At 44.3% G+C, this 16,137-nt stretch overlaps 1 protein-coding gene and 1 non-coding gene across 4 annotated transcripts in view; both read right to left on the bottom strand.

Annotated features, from left to right (window-relative positions):
- LOC132362973 (zinc finger protein 791-like) overlaps positions 1–16,137 on the bottom strand; it is a 48,991-nt gene that overhangs the window by 27,795 nt on the left and 5,059 nt on the right. The window contains exon 1 of one of the 3 annotated variants that reach the window (XM_059918215.1): positions 261–416. The exons of the other annotated variants lie outside the window; for them this stretch is intronic. Coding sequence (XP_059774198.1) covers positions 261–263 — 3 coding nt within the window. The 5' untranslated portion in view covers positions 264–416. Of the gene's footprint in view, positions 1–260; positions 417–16,137 lie in introns of those variants that run through there. 3 annotated transcript variants of the gene reach the window in all.
- Positions 13,908–14,014, bottom strand: LOC132364156 (U6 spliceosomal RNA). The gene has a single exon (XR_009502714.1). It is a non-coding gene; the product is annotated as a U6 spliceosomal RNA (small nuclear RNA).

Below are 16,137 nucleotides of genomic sequence, written 5' to 3'. Positions count from 1 at the left end.
CCGGATACTGAGTCACGATTGTCCTCTGATCACCCTCCCCGTGGACACCACACAATCTGGAGTAGACACGGCCGCAGCAGTGAGCGGAGAGGCCGCCCTGGGTGCCGACTGCCGGCCGAGCCCCCACGCTGCCTGCCGCGCCGGCTGTGAACTCCGGTCCGCAGGTCCGGAGTTGATCGCTGGGGGGCCTGGGTCCCACCACAGCCAGTTCCAACCGGTCCCTCCGCCCCCGTCTCCCAACACCAGGCTCCCCAACTCACCATTTTTCGGTTTCTCGGCTTCCCTGTCGTCCACCCCACGACTACCGCGGCAAGTGCAGGTCTCAGCGACAGAGGATGCCGCGGAGCCACCGGAGCCCTTTAAGGGCACCGAGAGGGGATGTGCTGCGCGGCGGGAGCAAATGGGAATGAGCGAGCAGTCCACGCCACCCACGAGCGTCACTGGAGCGTCGCCCACTGGCGCCCACACGTACGTAACCAGCGACTCCCCTGATTGGACAGTTCGCAAGGCCCCGCCCACCGCGCCTGAGTGACAGGAGGCTGGAGTTCTCGTCTTTGCGCCGACCTTGTCCTGGCAGTGGGCCAGAACTGTCCCCTCCACGGACACTGCACTGAACCATAAGGCCGCGAGGCCCTCACGGAACTGTGACACTTCTTCACAGACACGGAGACTTAAAAGTGACCTCACCATATGAAATGAGTCTGGCTCCACTTTTATCTTTGACCATTTCCTTTGAGAGACGCCCATCCATCCCTACCTACCCCCACTCATTTGGTACTTTAAAAGCCCGCCGGCCTCAGGGGCACTTGGCTCTGGTGGGAGGATGAACCCCGCAGTCCTAGACCAGCCCTGAAGCCTCAGACACTAGCATGTGTGAAACACTGAGAAAGAGAAACCACCGGCAAACCTTTTCAGTGTAATTCCTTTAATACTTGTTTGTTGAAAGGTCAAAGGAGGCGAAACTGAAAGACCACTGCTGAGTGAAAAATGGCGACGGTATGAAGGATAAACAAAGAATCACAACCACCGTCATGAATGGGGCAGGGCCGAGATGAGTGAGGGATGGGAACGTCAGGACACTCTCACCATTGCCCACAGGCCATTTATGAATCTTCATGAAGATTCCAAAGATGTTTCAATTATCACTAAATCTTGCCACAAAACATTTTGTATATTCTTTTCTGAATATATTTGCTGATAAAAATTTCAAGCAGGGCTTCCCTGGTGGCACAGTGGTTGAGAATCTGCCTGCCAATGCAGGGGACACGGGTTCGAGCCCTGGTCTGGGAAGATCCCACATGCCGCGGAGCAACTGGGCCCGTGAGCCACAACTACTGAGCCTGCACGTCTGGAGCCTGTGCCTTGCAACAAGAGAGGCCGCGACAGTGAAAGGCCCGCGCACCGCGATGAAGAGTGGCCCCCGCTTGCCGCAACTAGAGAAAGCCCTCGCACAGAAACGAAGACCCAACACAGCCAAAAATAAATAAATAAATAAAATTTTTAAATAAAAATAAAAATCCTTTAAAAAAAATTTCAAGCAGTAATTAAGTTTGGAAACAAACAATTTGTGTATGTTAGTTTGTCCTATAACGTGGCAATCTGAGTTTTCAGTCGCGGTTTTGGCAGAAAAATCAGTAAGAAGCCAAGTGTCTGTTGAGAAAGAATGGGTTCCATAAATGCATCATCATATGCAGTTTTTAAAAACAAAGGGTATTGCTATGAAAAGATCTGGAGGATTTATCAATAGAGCAAATAAGTGTAGTGTATTGCAATGTATATACCATGTTACCTTTTCTATAACCTTCGGAGACAGGTGGAACCTCGACCAACCCCCCCAAGTGTTGGTTGAGTAGTGGAGACTAACACACACCTACCAAGAATATATGAAAGGGTTAATTACTTCTGTAACTGAGGTCTCTGGGGAGAGCAGGTGGGCCTCTCAAGCACGTGGGAAATGGATTGAGAACAAGGAAGGGAGCCTGGCCTGGGTTTTTTAAACTGAGGTTAGGGGGTGGGCTAAGGTGGAGGTTCACACACAGCCTTTCTTATCACCTTGTACAGATGTGGGGCACAAAGGGAAGAAGGAGGGGTAAGACTTTAAAGCTGTCAACTGTCAAATAATGGAAAATACATACACTGGCCTCTGCCCCTGGTTCCTGGCACCCAGATCCTAAAAGCTTGTAAATTCCTAAGGGATAAGAGCACTAGGAGCATCTCTTGTTCCGCTGAAGCGACTCTGGCTGGGCTCCTGGATAGCTGCTGGGTGAGGGCTGGTCACCAGAAAGAGCAAGCCATGACCAGGAGCTTGGAATTTTCAGCCCAACACCCCATCCTCCAGAGAAGGAATAGGGCCTGGAAATGAAGTTAATAATCAATCACGCCTACGTGAGGAAACCTCCGTAAAATCCCAAGGGTATCCCAAGGGTATGGGGTTCGGAGAGCTTCCAGGTTGGTGAGGACATCCACATGGGGGAGGGTGATGCACCCCAACTTCACACGGACCCTCCCAGACCTCACCCTTTGTATCACTTCATCTGGCTCTTCACTTGTATCCTTTATCATATCCTTTAATAAACTGGGAAATAAACTGGGAAATGTAAGTTAAGTGTTTCTCTGAGTTCTGTGAGCCGCTCTAGCAAACAGAACCCAAGGAGGGGGTTGTGGGAACCCCTGATTTGTAGCCAAGTCAGACAGAAGTTGTGAATAACCTGGGGACCTACTCCTTGTGACTGGCATCTGAAGTTGGGGGGCGGGAGTGGCTGCCTTGTGGGACTTAGCCCTTAACCTGTGTAATCTGATGCTGTCGCCAGGCAGACAGTGTTAGGATTCAGTTAAGTTGTAGGACACCCCACTGGTGTCACAGAGAATTTACTTATTGTGGGGGGAAAGCCCTCACATATTTGGTGACCAAAAGTGTCAGGAGTGAAGTGTTCTGGGTAAAAGTAAAAGAGAAACACAGGCAGGAAGAACTGGGTTTTCTCTACTCAGGAAAAATACTGAGTTTTCCCAACATATCAGCAGTCAAACATTACAAGATGGAGTCAGAGACCTCTGATCTGGCAGATAAGGAGCTTAAAAGGTAACAGTCCCATCCTCAACAAACTTTTTGTAAAAAGCAAACAAACTGAAAAAATCAATGACTCTTCTTAGATCTATCAAAGAACTGAGGTCACAGGGCAAAGTGCTGTCTCCAAAATTGCAGAGAGACTTAAAAATAGCCATTCTGAAATATGCCCACAATATTCCACTCTTCTTAACAAGTCCTGTCCTCAAAAGAATGTGCTTCATTAGAGGCTAACCAACTGGGATTCCACCAGTGCCTAAATGACATGAGGGGTGGGAAATAGGCAACTTGAGTCCCCTCTAGCCTTTCTGCCTGACCTCTCAGCAAATACTTGGTATGTTTTCCAAAACTATGCCAACTCTCCAGCACCAACTGGGTGTCCTGCAATTCAATTCAAGTCTAACACAAACTAACCAGAGTTAACATCAGACTCCACAGTTTACAGGTTCAATCCTGTAAGACTGCCCCCATGTCAGATGCCAGCTGCAAACAGGGCAGCGGGCAGGTTATACACATTTCTGCATGGCCCACTACAAATTCAGAGGTTCCCTGGACAATACCTCATCTTCGTTAATTGGCTAGAACAGCTATCAGAATGAAGAAAAGCACTGCTTATTATTACCAGTTTACTGTAAAAGATACAAGTCAGGAACAGCCAAATGGAAAGGGTGCACCGGGCAAAGTGGTGGTCGGGGGCTAGGGAGCTTCCATGCCCTCTCCTGGCATGACAGCCTCCCAGCATGGTGATGTGTTCACCAACTGAGATTTCTCTGAATCCCGAGGTTTAGAGGTTTCGATGAAGTTTCCTCATGTCGACCATTGGTGAATAACTCAGTCTCCAGTCCCTCTTTCCTCCCCAGAGGTTGGGAACGGGGCTGAACATTCTAAGCCTCTAATCAAAGCTTGGCCTTCCTGGTGACCAACCCATACCCTAAAGCCATCTTAAGGGCCTGGAAGCAGTTGCCTCATTACAACATAAGATGCTCTCATCACTCAGAAAGTCCAAGGGCCTTAGGAGATCTTTGATAAGAACTGTGGACAAAGACCAAACATTTTTCTTATCATACCACAGAAGGTCACAGCCCAGGGAAACATGCTCATTAAAATACTGAGACCAAATCATGGGACGACAGAACATTTCCTCTCCACCCACAACATGCCACTACACCAAGAAGACTCCTGTTTCATCACAGTGGGACACACGGAAAGAACAGTATGTTTCAGAACTTATTTACAAGTCTCTACAGTACCCCAAAGGTGACATGGGAGACAAAAGCAAGGACATCTGAGGATATTTTACCCCTGACAGCTACAACAAATAGTCAACACAGCCTAAGGCCAGTCAGATAAACATAAAACCTCACACTAAGGCCTATTTACCTCAGCTCCTTTTCACACTACATCATGTCCAGTATTCAACAAAAAAATTCAAAGGCACAAGAAGACTTAAAAAACACATCTTCAGGAGACAGTGTAAGCAGGTCTTTGCAGGAAACTGCCCTCGGCAGGAAGTCCCTTTCCTTGTCACTTCAGCAAAGTTGTAATGTAACTAACTTTTAAACCAGGCGCCCCCATGCTCTCCTCATCTCCCGCCCAAGCACACCTTTCAAATCTTTTCATCACACAACACCTTGCCTAGCCTGTCGGTTCAAAGAAGTAGAAATGAGTAAGTAGAATAAGTAATTAACAGATGACCAGATCTCTTCCCTAGCTTCCCTTTCAGTAATCTCGTGAACAAACTGTGTGACCAAACTGTGTGATTAACATCTGGAGGAAGATCACAAGTCGACGAGCCTGCATGCAGTGGGGGGCAGTGACGACTGTGACCCCCTATTTCAATGATTAACTGAGATTACTTCCCTCTTTCCCTTTAAAACTTCCATGGCCAAGCAGGCCCTTGGGAGGTGGTTTTTTGGGTTCACCATCTTCCCGGATTGCCGGCACTCTGATTAAAGACAACTTTCCTTTCTATCAACATTTGTAAATTTGATTTTGTAAGCTGCGAGCAGCGGGCCATGATTCGATGACAATAGGACAAGGAAAAGAACCTGATTCAGATGTAGTGGGTATGCTGGAATTATCAGACCAGAAATTTGAAGCAACCATGATGAATATGCTAAGGACTCGAACAGAAATAGTGGATGAGGGACTTCCCTGGTGGTCTGGTGGTTAAGACTCCACGCTTCCAATGCAGGGGGTGCAGGTTTGATCCCTGGCCGGGGAGCTAAGATCCCACATGCTGCAGGGCATGGCCAAAATAATTTTAAAAAAACCCAAAGAAACAGTGGGTGATGTGCAAGTACAGATAGGTCATGTACGCAAATATGGAAACACCTGAGAAAGAACCAAAAGGGAAATACAAGAAATAAAAGACAAAAGCACAGGGCCTTCCCTGGTGGCGCAGTGGTTAAGAATCCGCCTGCCAATGCAGGGGACACGGGTTCAAGCCCTGGTCCAGGAAGATCCCACATGCTGTGGAGCAACTAAGCCCGTGCACCACAACTACTGAGCCTGCGCTCTAGAGCCCACGAGCCACAACTCCTGAGCCCAAGTGCCACAACTACTGCAGCCCGCACGCCTAGAGCCCATGTTCTGCAACAAGAGAAGCCACCACGGTGAGAAACCCGTGCGCTGCAATGAAGAGTAGCCCCCGCTCACCGCAACTAAAGAAAGCCCGCGTGCAGCAACAATGACCCAACACAGCCAAAATAAATAAATTTTTTAAAAAAATTAAAAAAACAAAAAAACCAAAAAAAACAAAAGCACAGAAATGAATCATTCCTTTGGCAGGGTGGGGGTGAGGGCACATCAATACAATGGAAATGTGTGAGGAAAGAATCACTGAGTTTGAGGAAATGTCAAGAGAACCTTCCAAAACTAAAATGCAAAGAGATGAACAAAAAAGGGAACAGAAATCCATCAACTTTGAGACAATTATATAAAGTGTAACATACACATAATGGGAATACACGAAAGAGAAGAAAGATAGAAGGGAACAGAAGAAATAAGTGAGGCTTATGGGGACTGAGATTTTCCCAAAATTAATGACAGTCACCAAACCACAGATCCAGAAGGCTCAGAGAAATGAGATTAAAAACTGAAAAATGCACACCTAGAAATACCATATTCAAACTTGAGAAAAATCAAAGACAAAGAGAACATCTTAAAAGAAGGTAGAGTGAGAAAATATCAGGTATAGAAAAACGAGGATAAGAATGAAATCAAACTTCTTTTCAGAAACCATGTAAGCAGGAAGAGAGTTTCGTGAAATAAAGTGCTGAAAGAAAAACCACCCAACTAGAATTCTGTGTCGAGCAAAATTATCCTTCCAAGGTGAGAGAGAAATCAAGACTTTCTGAGACAAACAAAGATCAAGGGAATTTGTTATCAGCACACCTGCTTTGCAAAAACTGTTAAAAGAAATTTGTCAGGGACTTCCCTGGGGGTCCAGTGGTTAAGAACTCCATGCTCCCAATGCAGGGGGTCCGGGGTTTGATCCCTGGTCTGGGAATTAGATCCCGCATGCTGCAACTAAGATCCTGCATGCTGCAACTAAAGATCCCGCATGCCACAATGAAGATCCTGCACGTGGCAACAAAGATCCCACATGCCGCAATTAAGACCCAGTGCAGCCAAATAAATAAATAAATATTAAAAAAAAAAGAAATTTGTCAGGAAGAAGGTAATGATGAAGAAAGGAAGAGTGTTAGAGAAGGAATAAATGAAGGTAAAATAAAATTATTTATTTCTGTTATTTTTATGTATTCTGACAGAAAACACTTTGTTCAAAATCATAACAGCAACTATATATTCAGTAATTATAGCTTATGGATAAATGAAATGAATGATAGCAATGGTACAAGGGCAGGGAGGAGGAATTGGAATACTCTGTTATGAGAAAACTGCACATCCACTGAAGTGATGGTATACTGTTACTTCAGAGAGGACAAGGTTAGTTGTAAATGTATATTGCAAACTCATGGGCAACTACTGAAAAACGTATAATAGTAAGCCAGAAGAGGAGAAAAAAAATGGAACCACATAAAATACTCAATAAAACGTAGAGAAGACAGAAGAAAGGTGGAAGAGAATGAAGAAACAAGAACAAAGGTAACAAATAGAAAAGAGTAGAAATATGGTAGATATTGATCCACTCTATCAATAATCACCTTAAACATCAATGGTCTAAATACAAGAAATGAAAGACAGAAATTGTCAAGTGAATAACAAAATAACAATTACATGTTGTCTGCAAGAATCAGTTTAGATATAAAGACACAGATAAATTAAAAGTAAGGACCTTCTTTAAGATCCTCCCTGGTCGTCCAGTGGGTAAGACTCTGTGCTCCCAGTGCAGGGGGCCCGGGTTCGATCTCTGGTCGGGGAACTAGATCCCGCATGCCATGCCGCAGCGAAGAAGCCCGTGTGGCGCAGCTAAGAGCACGCATGCTGCAACTAAAGATCAAGCATGCCACAGCTAAGATCCGGTGCAGCCAAAAAAAAAAAAAAAAAAAAAAAGTAAAGGGTGGAGAAGGATATACCATGCCAACACTAAACAAAAGAAAACTGGCATAGCCACATATATATTTCTTTTAATTTTATTGAAGTATAGTCGATCTACAGTGTTGTGTTTAATTTCTGCTGTACAGCAAAGTGACCCAGTTATACATATATATTCTTTTTCATATTCTTTTCCATTATGGTTTATTACAGGATTTTGAATATAGTTTCCTGTGCTATACAGTAGGACCTTGTTGTTTATCTATCCTATATATAATAGTTTGCATCTGCTAATCCCAAACTCCCAATCCTTCCTTCCCACCGACCCCCCCCACCCCGGCAACCACAGTCTGTTCTCTGTATCTGTGACGTCTGCAGACACTCCTGTCTGGTGCACGGGCACACCCAATGCTCTGCACACCTGACTCCCCCACCCTCCCACCCCATAGCCTGCTCCATGTATGTGCTCCAGACAGTGAGGGAAAGCCTCTCCCCTGTCTTGTAAGCACATGCATTCAGCTGGCTCAACTCAGTGGGATGGAAGAAGACAAGCATTTCAGGGGACTATATCTCAGGAAAACAAATGGGAGGCTCTCAGTACCCCGCCTGGTTGTGAGGGATCAAAAGAAGGCATACAGGGAATTCCCTGGTGGTCCAGGGGTTAGGACTCCAAGCTTCCACTGCAGGGGGCACAGGTTCAATCCCTGGCTGGGGAACTAAGATCCTGCATGCCGAGGGGTGCAGACAAGAAAAACAAAAAAAACAAACGAAGGCATACAATCTTAAGAATCCCTGCTAAAGAGGGAACAAGAGGTGTGAGGCGGGTGCATTCATAGATAAGGTCTGACAGAATCACAGAATTCCCAGCTGGGCTGACTGGTGAAAAGTGTTTCTTTCCCAAAACCAGTCAGTGGAGGAATTGACTGCTCCTTCACATGTGAACACAGCAATGCAAAACCTCAAGGAACACACACACACACACACACACACACACACACACACACACAGAAAAATGACAACAAGGAAACTCAATAATTTTCTGGTAACCTATTCCACAGAAATGGAGGTCTAGAAATTGCCTAATGAAGAATTTAAGATAATTGTTCAAAGGAAGCTCAGGGAGCTTCATAAGAATACATACAGTCAACTCAACAAAATAAACAATACATGAACAAAAGGAGATGTTCAACTGATAGACAGAAATCACAAAGAACCAAACAGAAATTCTGGTGCTGAAGAGTACAATAAATGAATTGAAAAATGAAATACAGCTTCAAGAACTGACTTGATGAATCAGATAAAAGAATCTGTGAACATGAAGACTGTTCATTTGAAATTATTCAGTTAGAAGGGAAAAGAGGAAGAAAAAAGGATGAAAAGGAATGAAGAAAGCTTACGGGAATTAGGGGACACCAGCAAAAGAAATAATATACACATTATGGAATGCCTATAAGGAGAAAAGAGGGAGAAGGGTAGAAAGCCTAGTTAAAGAAATGATGACTGGAAACTTCCCAAATATTCGGAAAGATATGGACATCCAGGTACCTAAAGCTCAAATATCCCTAAACAGGTTAAACCCAAAGAAGACTTCATAAAGATGCATTATAATTGAATTATTAAGAATCAAAGAAAGAGAATTTTGAAAGTAACGGGAGGAAAGTGATACATCACATAAAGGGAACCCCAATAGACTATCAACAAATTTCTCAGCAGAAACCGTGAGGCCATAAGAGAGTCGCATGACATATGCAAAGAGCTGAAAGAAAGAAACTGCCAACCAAGAAAGCTTTACTCACCAAAGCTGTCCTTCAGAAATGAAGGAAACAGGGCTCCCCTGGTGGTGCAGTGGTTGAGAATCCGCCTGCCAATGCAGGGGTTCCGGGTTCAAGCCCTGGTCTGGGAAGATCCCACATGCTGCAGAGCAAGTAAGCCCGTGCGTCACAACTACTGAGCTTGTGAACCACAACTACTGAGCCCACGTGCCACAACTACTGAAGCCCATGCACCGCAACAGAGTAGCCCCCGCTTGCTGCAACTAGAGAAAACCTGCACACAGTAACAAAGACCCAATGCAGCCAAAAATAAATAAATAGATAAATTTATTAAAAAAAAAAAAAGAAATGAAGGAAACAAAGACTTCGCAAACAAACAAAAGCTGAAGGAGTTCACCACCACTACACCTGCTTTACAAGAAATGCTATAGGGATTTCCTCAAACTGAAATGAAAGGATGCTAATTAGTAACGTGAAAGCACATGAAAGTATAAAACTAATCAAAGTAACTAAGAATTGGTTGTTTGAAAAGATAGACAAACCAAAAAAAAAAAAAAAAAAAAAAAAAGATAGACAAACCATTAGCTGGACTAAGAAAAATGAGAAAAGATTCAAATAAATAAAATCAGAAATGAAACAGGATAAATTATATGGGGTGCAACAGGAATATAAGGGATCATAAAAAATTACTATGAACAATTATATGCTAATAAGTTGGATAACCTAGAGCAGCGGTTCCCAAACTTTTTGGCACCAGGGACCAGTTTCATGGAAGACAATTTTTCCACGGACTGGGGGTGGGGGGGATGGTTTCAGGATGATTCAAGCACATTACATTTATTGTGCACTTTATTTCTATTATTATTACATTGTAATATATAATGAAATAATTATACAACTCACCATAATGCTGACAGGAGGCGGAGCTCAGGCTGTAATGCGAGCCATGCGGAGCGGCTGTAAATACAGGTGAAGCTTCGCTCGCTTGCCTGCCACTCACCTCCTGCTGTGCGACCCAGTTCCTAAAAGGCCACTGACCGATATCGCTTCGTGGCCCGGGGGTTGGGGATCCCTGATGTAGAGGTATTAGATAAATTCTTATAAACAGGGCTTCCCAGGTGGCACAGTGGTTAAGAATCCGCCTGCCAATGCGGGGGACACGGGTTCGAGCCCTGGTCCGGGAAGATCCCACATGCCGGGGAGCAACTAAGCCCGTGTGCTACAACTGAGCCTGTGCTCTAGAGCCCACGAGCCACAACTACTGAGCCCGCATGCTCAACTACTGAAGCCTGCGTGCCTAGAGCCTGTGCTCCGCAGCAAGAGAAGCCACCGCAGTGAGAAGCCCGCGCAACCCAATGAAGACCCAATGCAGCCAAAAGTAAATAAGTAAATAAATTAAAAAAAAATTCTTATAAACATACAACCTACTGTGACTGGATCACGAAAACAGAAAATCTGAATCGCTAAATAAGGAGTAAGGGGGTTGAATCAGTAATCAAAAGCCTCCCAACAAAGGAAAGTCCAGGACCAGATGGCTTCACTGCTGAATTCTACCAAAGATTTAAAGAAGAATTAATACCAACTCTTCTCAAACTCTTGCAACAACTTGGAGAGAAGGAAACACTTCCAAACTCATTTTATGAGGCCAGCATTACCGATACCAAAGCCAGACAAGGACACTACAAGAATAGGAAATAACAAGCCAATACCCCTGATGAACATAGATGTAAAAATCCTCTACAAAATAAAAGAAACCAAATTCACAGCACATTAGAAGGCTTATACAACATGATCAAGTTGGATTTATCCCTGGGATGCAAGGATGGTTCCACATATGCAAATCAATAAATGTGTTACACCAAATTAACTAAATAAAGGAAAAAAATTATATGATCACCTCAAAAGATGCAGAAAAAGCATTTGACAATTAACATCCTTTCGTGATAAAAACTCTAAACAAATTAGGTATAGAACGAATATACCTCAACACAATAGAAACCATACATGACAAGCCTATAGGCAACATCATAGTGAATGGTGAAGAGACCTCTTCCAGAACTGTGGCATCTAGAAAGGGACTGAGGGGGAGGGTGCCCCCTCCTGCAGGCAGGCTATGCCAGGGGGCTCAGGTTGCGCTCGGTCATGTCTCAAGGAGGTCTCCGTAGCCGTGCTGAGCTCATGGGGGGCTGTTTCCAGGACTGAAGGCACAATGGACAGCTGGGTGGAGGGCCACATGCTCAGGTCCTGGGAGAGCCTCTGTTTTCAGGAGAGCCCAGTACCTGGTGGTAATTACAGCTCTAATGGCATAAAGTGTGGGCCAAGGAGGGGAGTTCCTTGCATAGAAGTAAAGTTTGTAAGGAAAGAATATGTTGCCTTCCAAACACAAAAACAACCGAGGAGATGCTGTGAGTGCTAAGAGGGACAACAGCTATTTCTTCATGGTGTCAGGGAGGGAACAGCCCCTTGTTTACCATGTAATTTTTAGGAATTTAACCAGTGTCAGGGCCTTATTTATGGATGGGCTAATGACCCATCCACTTTCCATGAGCTCCTTTTTTCAGTATTTGTATGTCCCCAAATGAACTTCCTCAGAGGAGAATGTCATTAATGTAATGTCATACCTGTGCTCCCAGAGCAAGGTTGATACAGCTCACATCCTGCCCGCAGAGACTGTGTGCAGTGACAGTGGTGTTCAGGTTCCCCAAGGTTAACCAGGTAAAAGTGTATCACACCCCTTAAGAGGTGAAGGCCAACTGAAGCTGAGAGACAGTTGAAACAGGCACTGAACACAACAGACTTAACCAAATCCGTGAGAGCAGGATATTTACCAGCTGCTGATTGGATAGAGTCAGTAATTTCCATAATGTTGGGGACTGGGTACAGGGGTTTGTGTGGTGAGACCACAAACTCAAGGTAAACCACTGTGAGGTGTCATTCATTCCTTTTTTTTTTTTTTTTAAATTTTATTGAAGTATAGTTGACTTACAACGTTGTGTTAGTTTCAGGTGTATAGCAAGGTGATTCAATTATACATATGATATATTCATTCTTTTTCAGATTCTTTTCTCATATAGGTTATCACACAATATTGAGTAGAGTTCCCTGTGCTATACAGTAGGTCCTTGTTGGTTATCTGTCTTACATATAGTAGTATATGTAAATCCCAAGCTCCTGATTTATCCCTCCCCCCAACGATTCCCCTTTGGTAACCATAAGTTTGCTCTCAATATCTGTTAAGTCTCTTTCTGTTTGGTAAATAAGTTCATTTGTATCATTTTTTAAAATTATGATATTTGTCTTTCTCTGTCTGACTTACTTCACTTAGTATGACAATCTCTAGGTCCATCCATGTTGCTGCAAATGGCATTATTTCATTCTTTTTTTATGGCTGAGTAATATTCCACTGTATACATGTACCACATCTTCTTTATCAATTCCTCTGTTGATAGACATTTAGATTGCTTCCATGGCTTGGCTACCGTAAATAGTGCTGCAGTGAACACTGGGATGCACGTATCTTTTTGAATTATGATTTTCTCCAGATATATGCCCAGGAATGGGGTTGCTGGATCATATGTTAGTTCTACTTTTAGTTTTTAAGGAACCTCCATAATGTTTTCCATAGTGGTTGTACCAAGTGCCATTCCTTCTTTTCACGTTTTAGAACAGGCCAAATTCAGCTGTGTAAAGGAGAAGTGCTGCGAGTAATCACCTCTTCACGAAATAATTTTTTGTAACGGTTTTCAATCCTTCAAAGCCCTGTTTAATTTACTTTGGCACATATTATATTATTTACCTGGGGAATAAATATGTGGGGTCCCATTTTGTCAAGCCAATTTGGAATTGGCAAAAACATTATTTAAGGACTTCCCTGGTGGTGCAGTGGTTAAGAATCTGCCTGCCAATGCAGGGGACACGGGTTCCAGCCCTGATCTGGGAAGATCTCACATGCCATGGAGCAACTAAGCCCATGTGCCACAACTACTGAGCCTGCGCTCTAGAGCCCGTGAGCCACAATTACTGAGCCCGTGTGCCACAACTACCAAAGCCCGTGTGTCTAGAGCCCATGCTCCACAACAAGAGAAGCCACTGCAATGAGAAGCCCGCACACCACAACGAAGAGTAGTCCCCACTTGCTGCAACTAGAGAAAGCCCACGTGCAGCAACGAAGACCCAATGCAGTCAAAAATAAATAAATAAATAAATTTATTTAAAAAAATTATTTAATTTTAATTTGTGAATCATTAGTTCAGAGCTTTCCTGTTCACTATAGGATACTTTAGGACAAATGAATCCTATGACCATGGGGTCTTTAGGCAAGTTGGTGGATGGTTAAGGTGAGACATGCTTATTTGCCTCCTATTTTATTTTATTTTTTTAATATTTATATATTTTTGGAATAATGTTTTTATTGCAAAATAATACATAGAATTATAAAGGAAACAAATTATGTAGAAATATAGTTATCAAAATATTTTTAAAATGTGCGATATAGCACATGTAGTTTTTATTAACATAGTAAAGTTTACTGTCTATCAGTGGGTCTTATAGCTTTGGTAATTTTTTTTTTTTTAAATATGGAACGCTTCACGAATTTGCATGTCATCCCTGCGCAGGGGCCATGTTAATCTTCTCTATATCATTCCAATTTTAGTATATGTGCTGCCGAAGCGAGCACTGTCCCCTACTTTATATTCAGTAACTCCTCTAAGATTATTGGGAATCTTAGATCATCTTAGATAATCTTAGAGATTATCTTACCTTGCTTAAGTTTAGTGGGATCCTAATATAACTGTAACTTGAGACCCAGTATTATTTGCATGAAGGTTTGTGAATCAATGCAATATAGCAGATGACAAAATTAATTCAGAAACTATGTTGTAGAGGCCCCAGAAACCAAACAGTGCCCCTTTATCTTTTCTGTTGTGTGAATTATATATTTTAGATTTCCAGTTGGGTTAAATTGTGGACCTTTGTTTCAGTATTTTTTCACTTATTTCCTCTCTCCTGTCCTTCCCTGTTTCAGTTTTTCGGTCACTGTATATACTTCGGGGGAGAGGGTGACCTCTCTACCCTGGTATTTATAAAATTTTTCCCTCCAGAGGTCCTCACATTAGTGCCATGAGGAATAGCGGTCTTCTCCAGGACAACGTGTTGCTTTATAGGGTTTAAGGACCCTAGGTTTAAGTCAGTTTGAACTAATCCCTTGGCTGTGCCACAAGGATGCCATGGGTGTTGTCCCCTGTAACTCTGAGGGTCAGGAGCTTTGTTGCAGTAGAGACAGGGGCAGCAGCAGAGGTCCTTAAGGGTCCTGGTGCGCCCCCTGGTATTAGGAGGGCAGATTCAGCCTGCCATCTATTGGCTGCCTTTCCCCCTCTCTTCTTTTTTTCTGTCTTTTTAAATGACTGTTCTTTCAAAAGCAACACTCAGTGGAGCCTCCTCTTGCACAGGGCATAGTCTCTCTCACCCCTCACTGGGGTATGTCGGGGCCAAGCCTGCCTCTGTCACAGCTTCACTCTAACACACAGATAAATCCTGGCAAAGGTATCAACCCAGGACTAATACAAGGAGGGCGCCCATCCCATACTGCTGCTCCCCAAAGCCTAGGAATTCTTGAAACTGCCAACTCTGGTCGGCTGAATCTAAAACTGAGTCCTGGTATGGTCAACAACGCAACACAGGCAGCACAGCTCACAGCACGAGGTCCCTGGCACCCAGCAGCCCACGGCGCCGGCCGCCATCAGACAGCAGAGCAGGTGAGCGAGTCAGAGCAAGAGAAGACAGACCCACGGGTGGTGGTCATGTCTGGCCATGCTGCTCACCACACCAATTGTTCTTGCCACCTGCACAGGTGTGATTTCCATGTTGAGACTGATGCTGGTGTGTCATGCAAATACACACACACTCAGGGTAGGAAAAAGCCTATGACCGGGACTTCCCTGGTGGTCCAGTGGTTAAGGCTCCGCTCTCCCAATGCAGGGGGCATAGGTTCGATCCCTGGTCAGGGAACTAGGATCCCGCATGCCACCCAGTGGGGCCAAAAAAAAAAAAAAAAAAAGTCTGTGACCCACGTAATTGAGGTCTTGGGGGGAGGGCAGGGCTGGCCTCTCAAGCAGCTCTGAAATGGCTTCAGAAAGCAAGGAAAGGAGCCTGGCCTGGATTTTTATCATGGCTAGGGGACCTTAAAGAAAAAATATTCAGTGACACTTGTCAAAGAGGTAAAGCAGATTTTATCCAGAACCCCTGGGACAGGTACAGAGACCACTGCGATGGGATTTCACAGCCGGGGAGAAATGAGACTAGGCTCAACTCTGAATACAGCATGTGGAAGTGGGAATTCATGGGCAGAGAGCAATTTGGGGGGGGTGGTCAGTGGATGGAAAATTACTAAAAGAAAAACCAGGGATTAGTGGGTCTGGATAGACTGACCTAACAGGATTCTTACTGAAGTCAGGCCAGGGTGATCACAGATCACCTGAGCAATGGTGGCAATGTAGGAACCCAATCAGATACAGAAGGCGATCAGACATGGGGAGCTGGGGAATTCTGGTTTAACTGACGCAGCAGGGTTTCTGGTAAAACTGGATTTCACGAGGAACTACACAGATAGGCCCGGGAGAAGGTTTAGGGTCAGAACCAAAGATTCTCTGGTCAAGCAAAGAATCTCTGTCGGGGGTTGGGCCAGGATAAGAGTTCTGCACACAGACAGGGGCTTGTGCGGCTGGAATGTGAAACTAATGCCAGAGGACTACAGACTTTGTTATTGGCTTTTCCGGGCGCGGACACAAGGGGAAGAGAGAA

The sequence above is a fragment of the Balaenoptera ricei genome, chromosome 3 (assembly GCF_028023285.1).
Source record: "Balaenoptera ricei isolate mBalRic1 chromosome 3, mBalRic1.hap2, whole genome shotgun sequence".
In the NCBI taxonomy this organism is placed as follows: Eukaryota; Metazoa; Chordata; class Mammalia; order Artiodactyla; family Balaenopteridae; genus Balaenoptera; species Balaenoptera ricei.
Note: the sequence above shows the minus strand (reverse complement) of the source record. Positions and strands in the feature narration are given on the sequence as shown.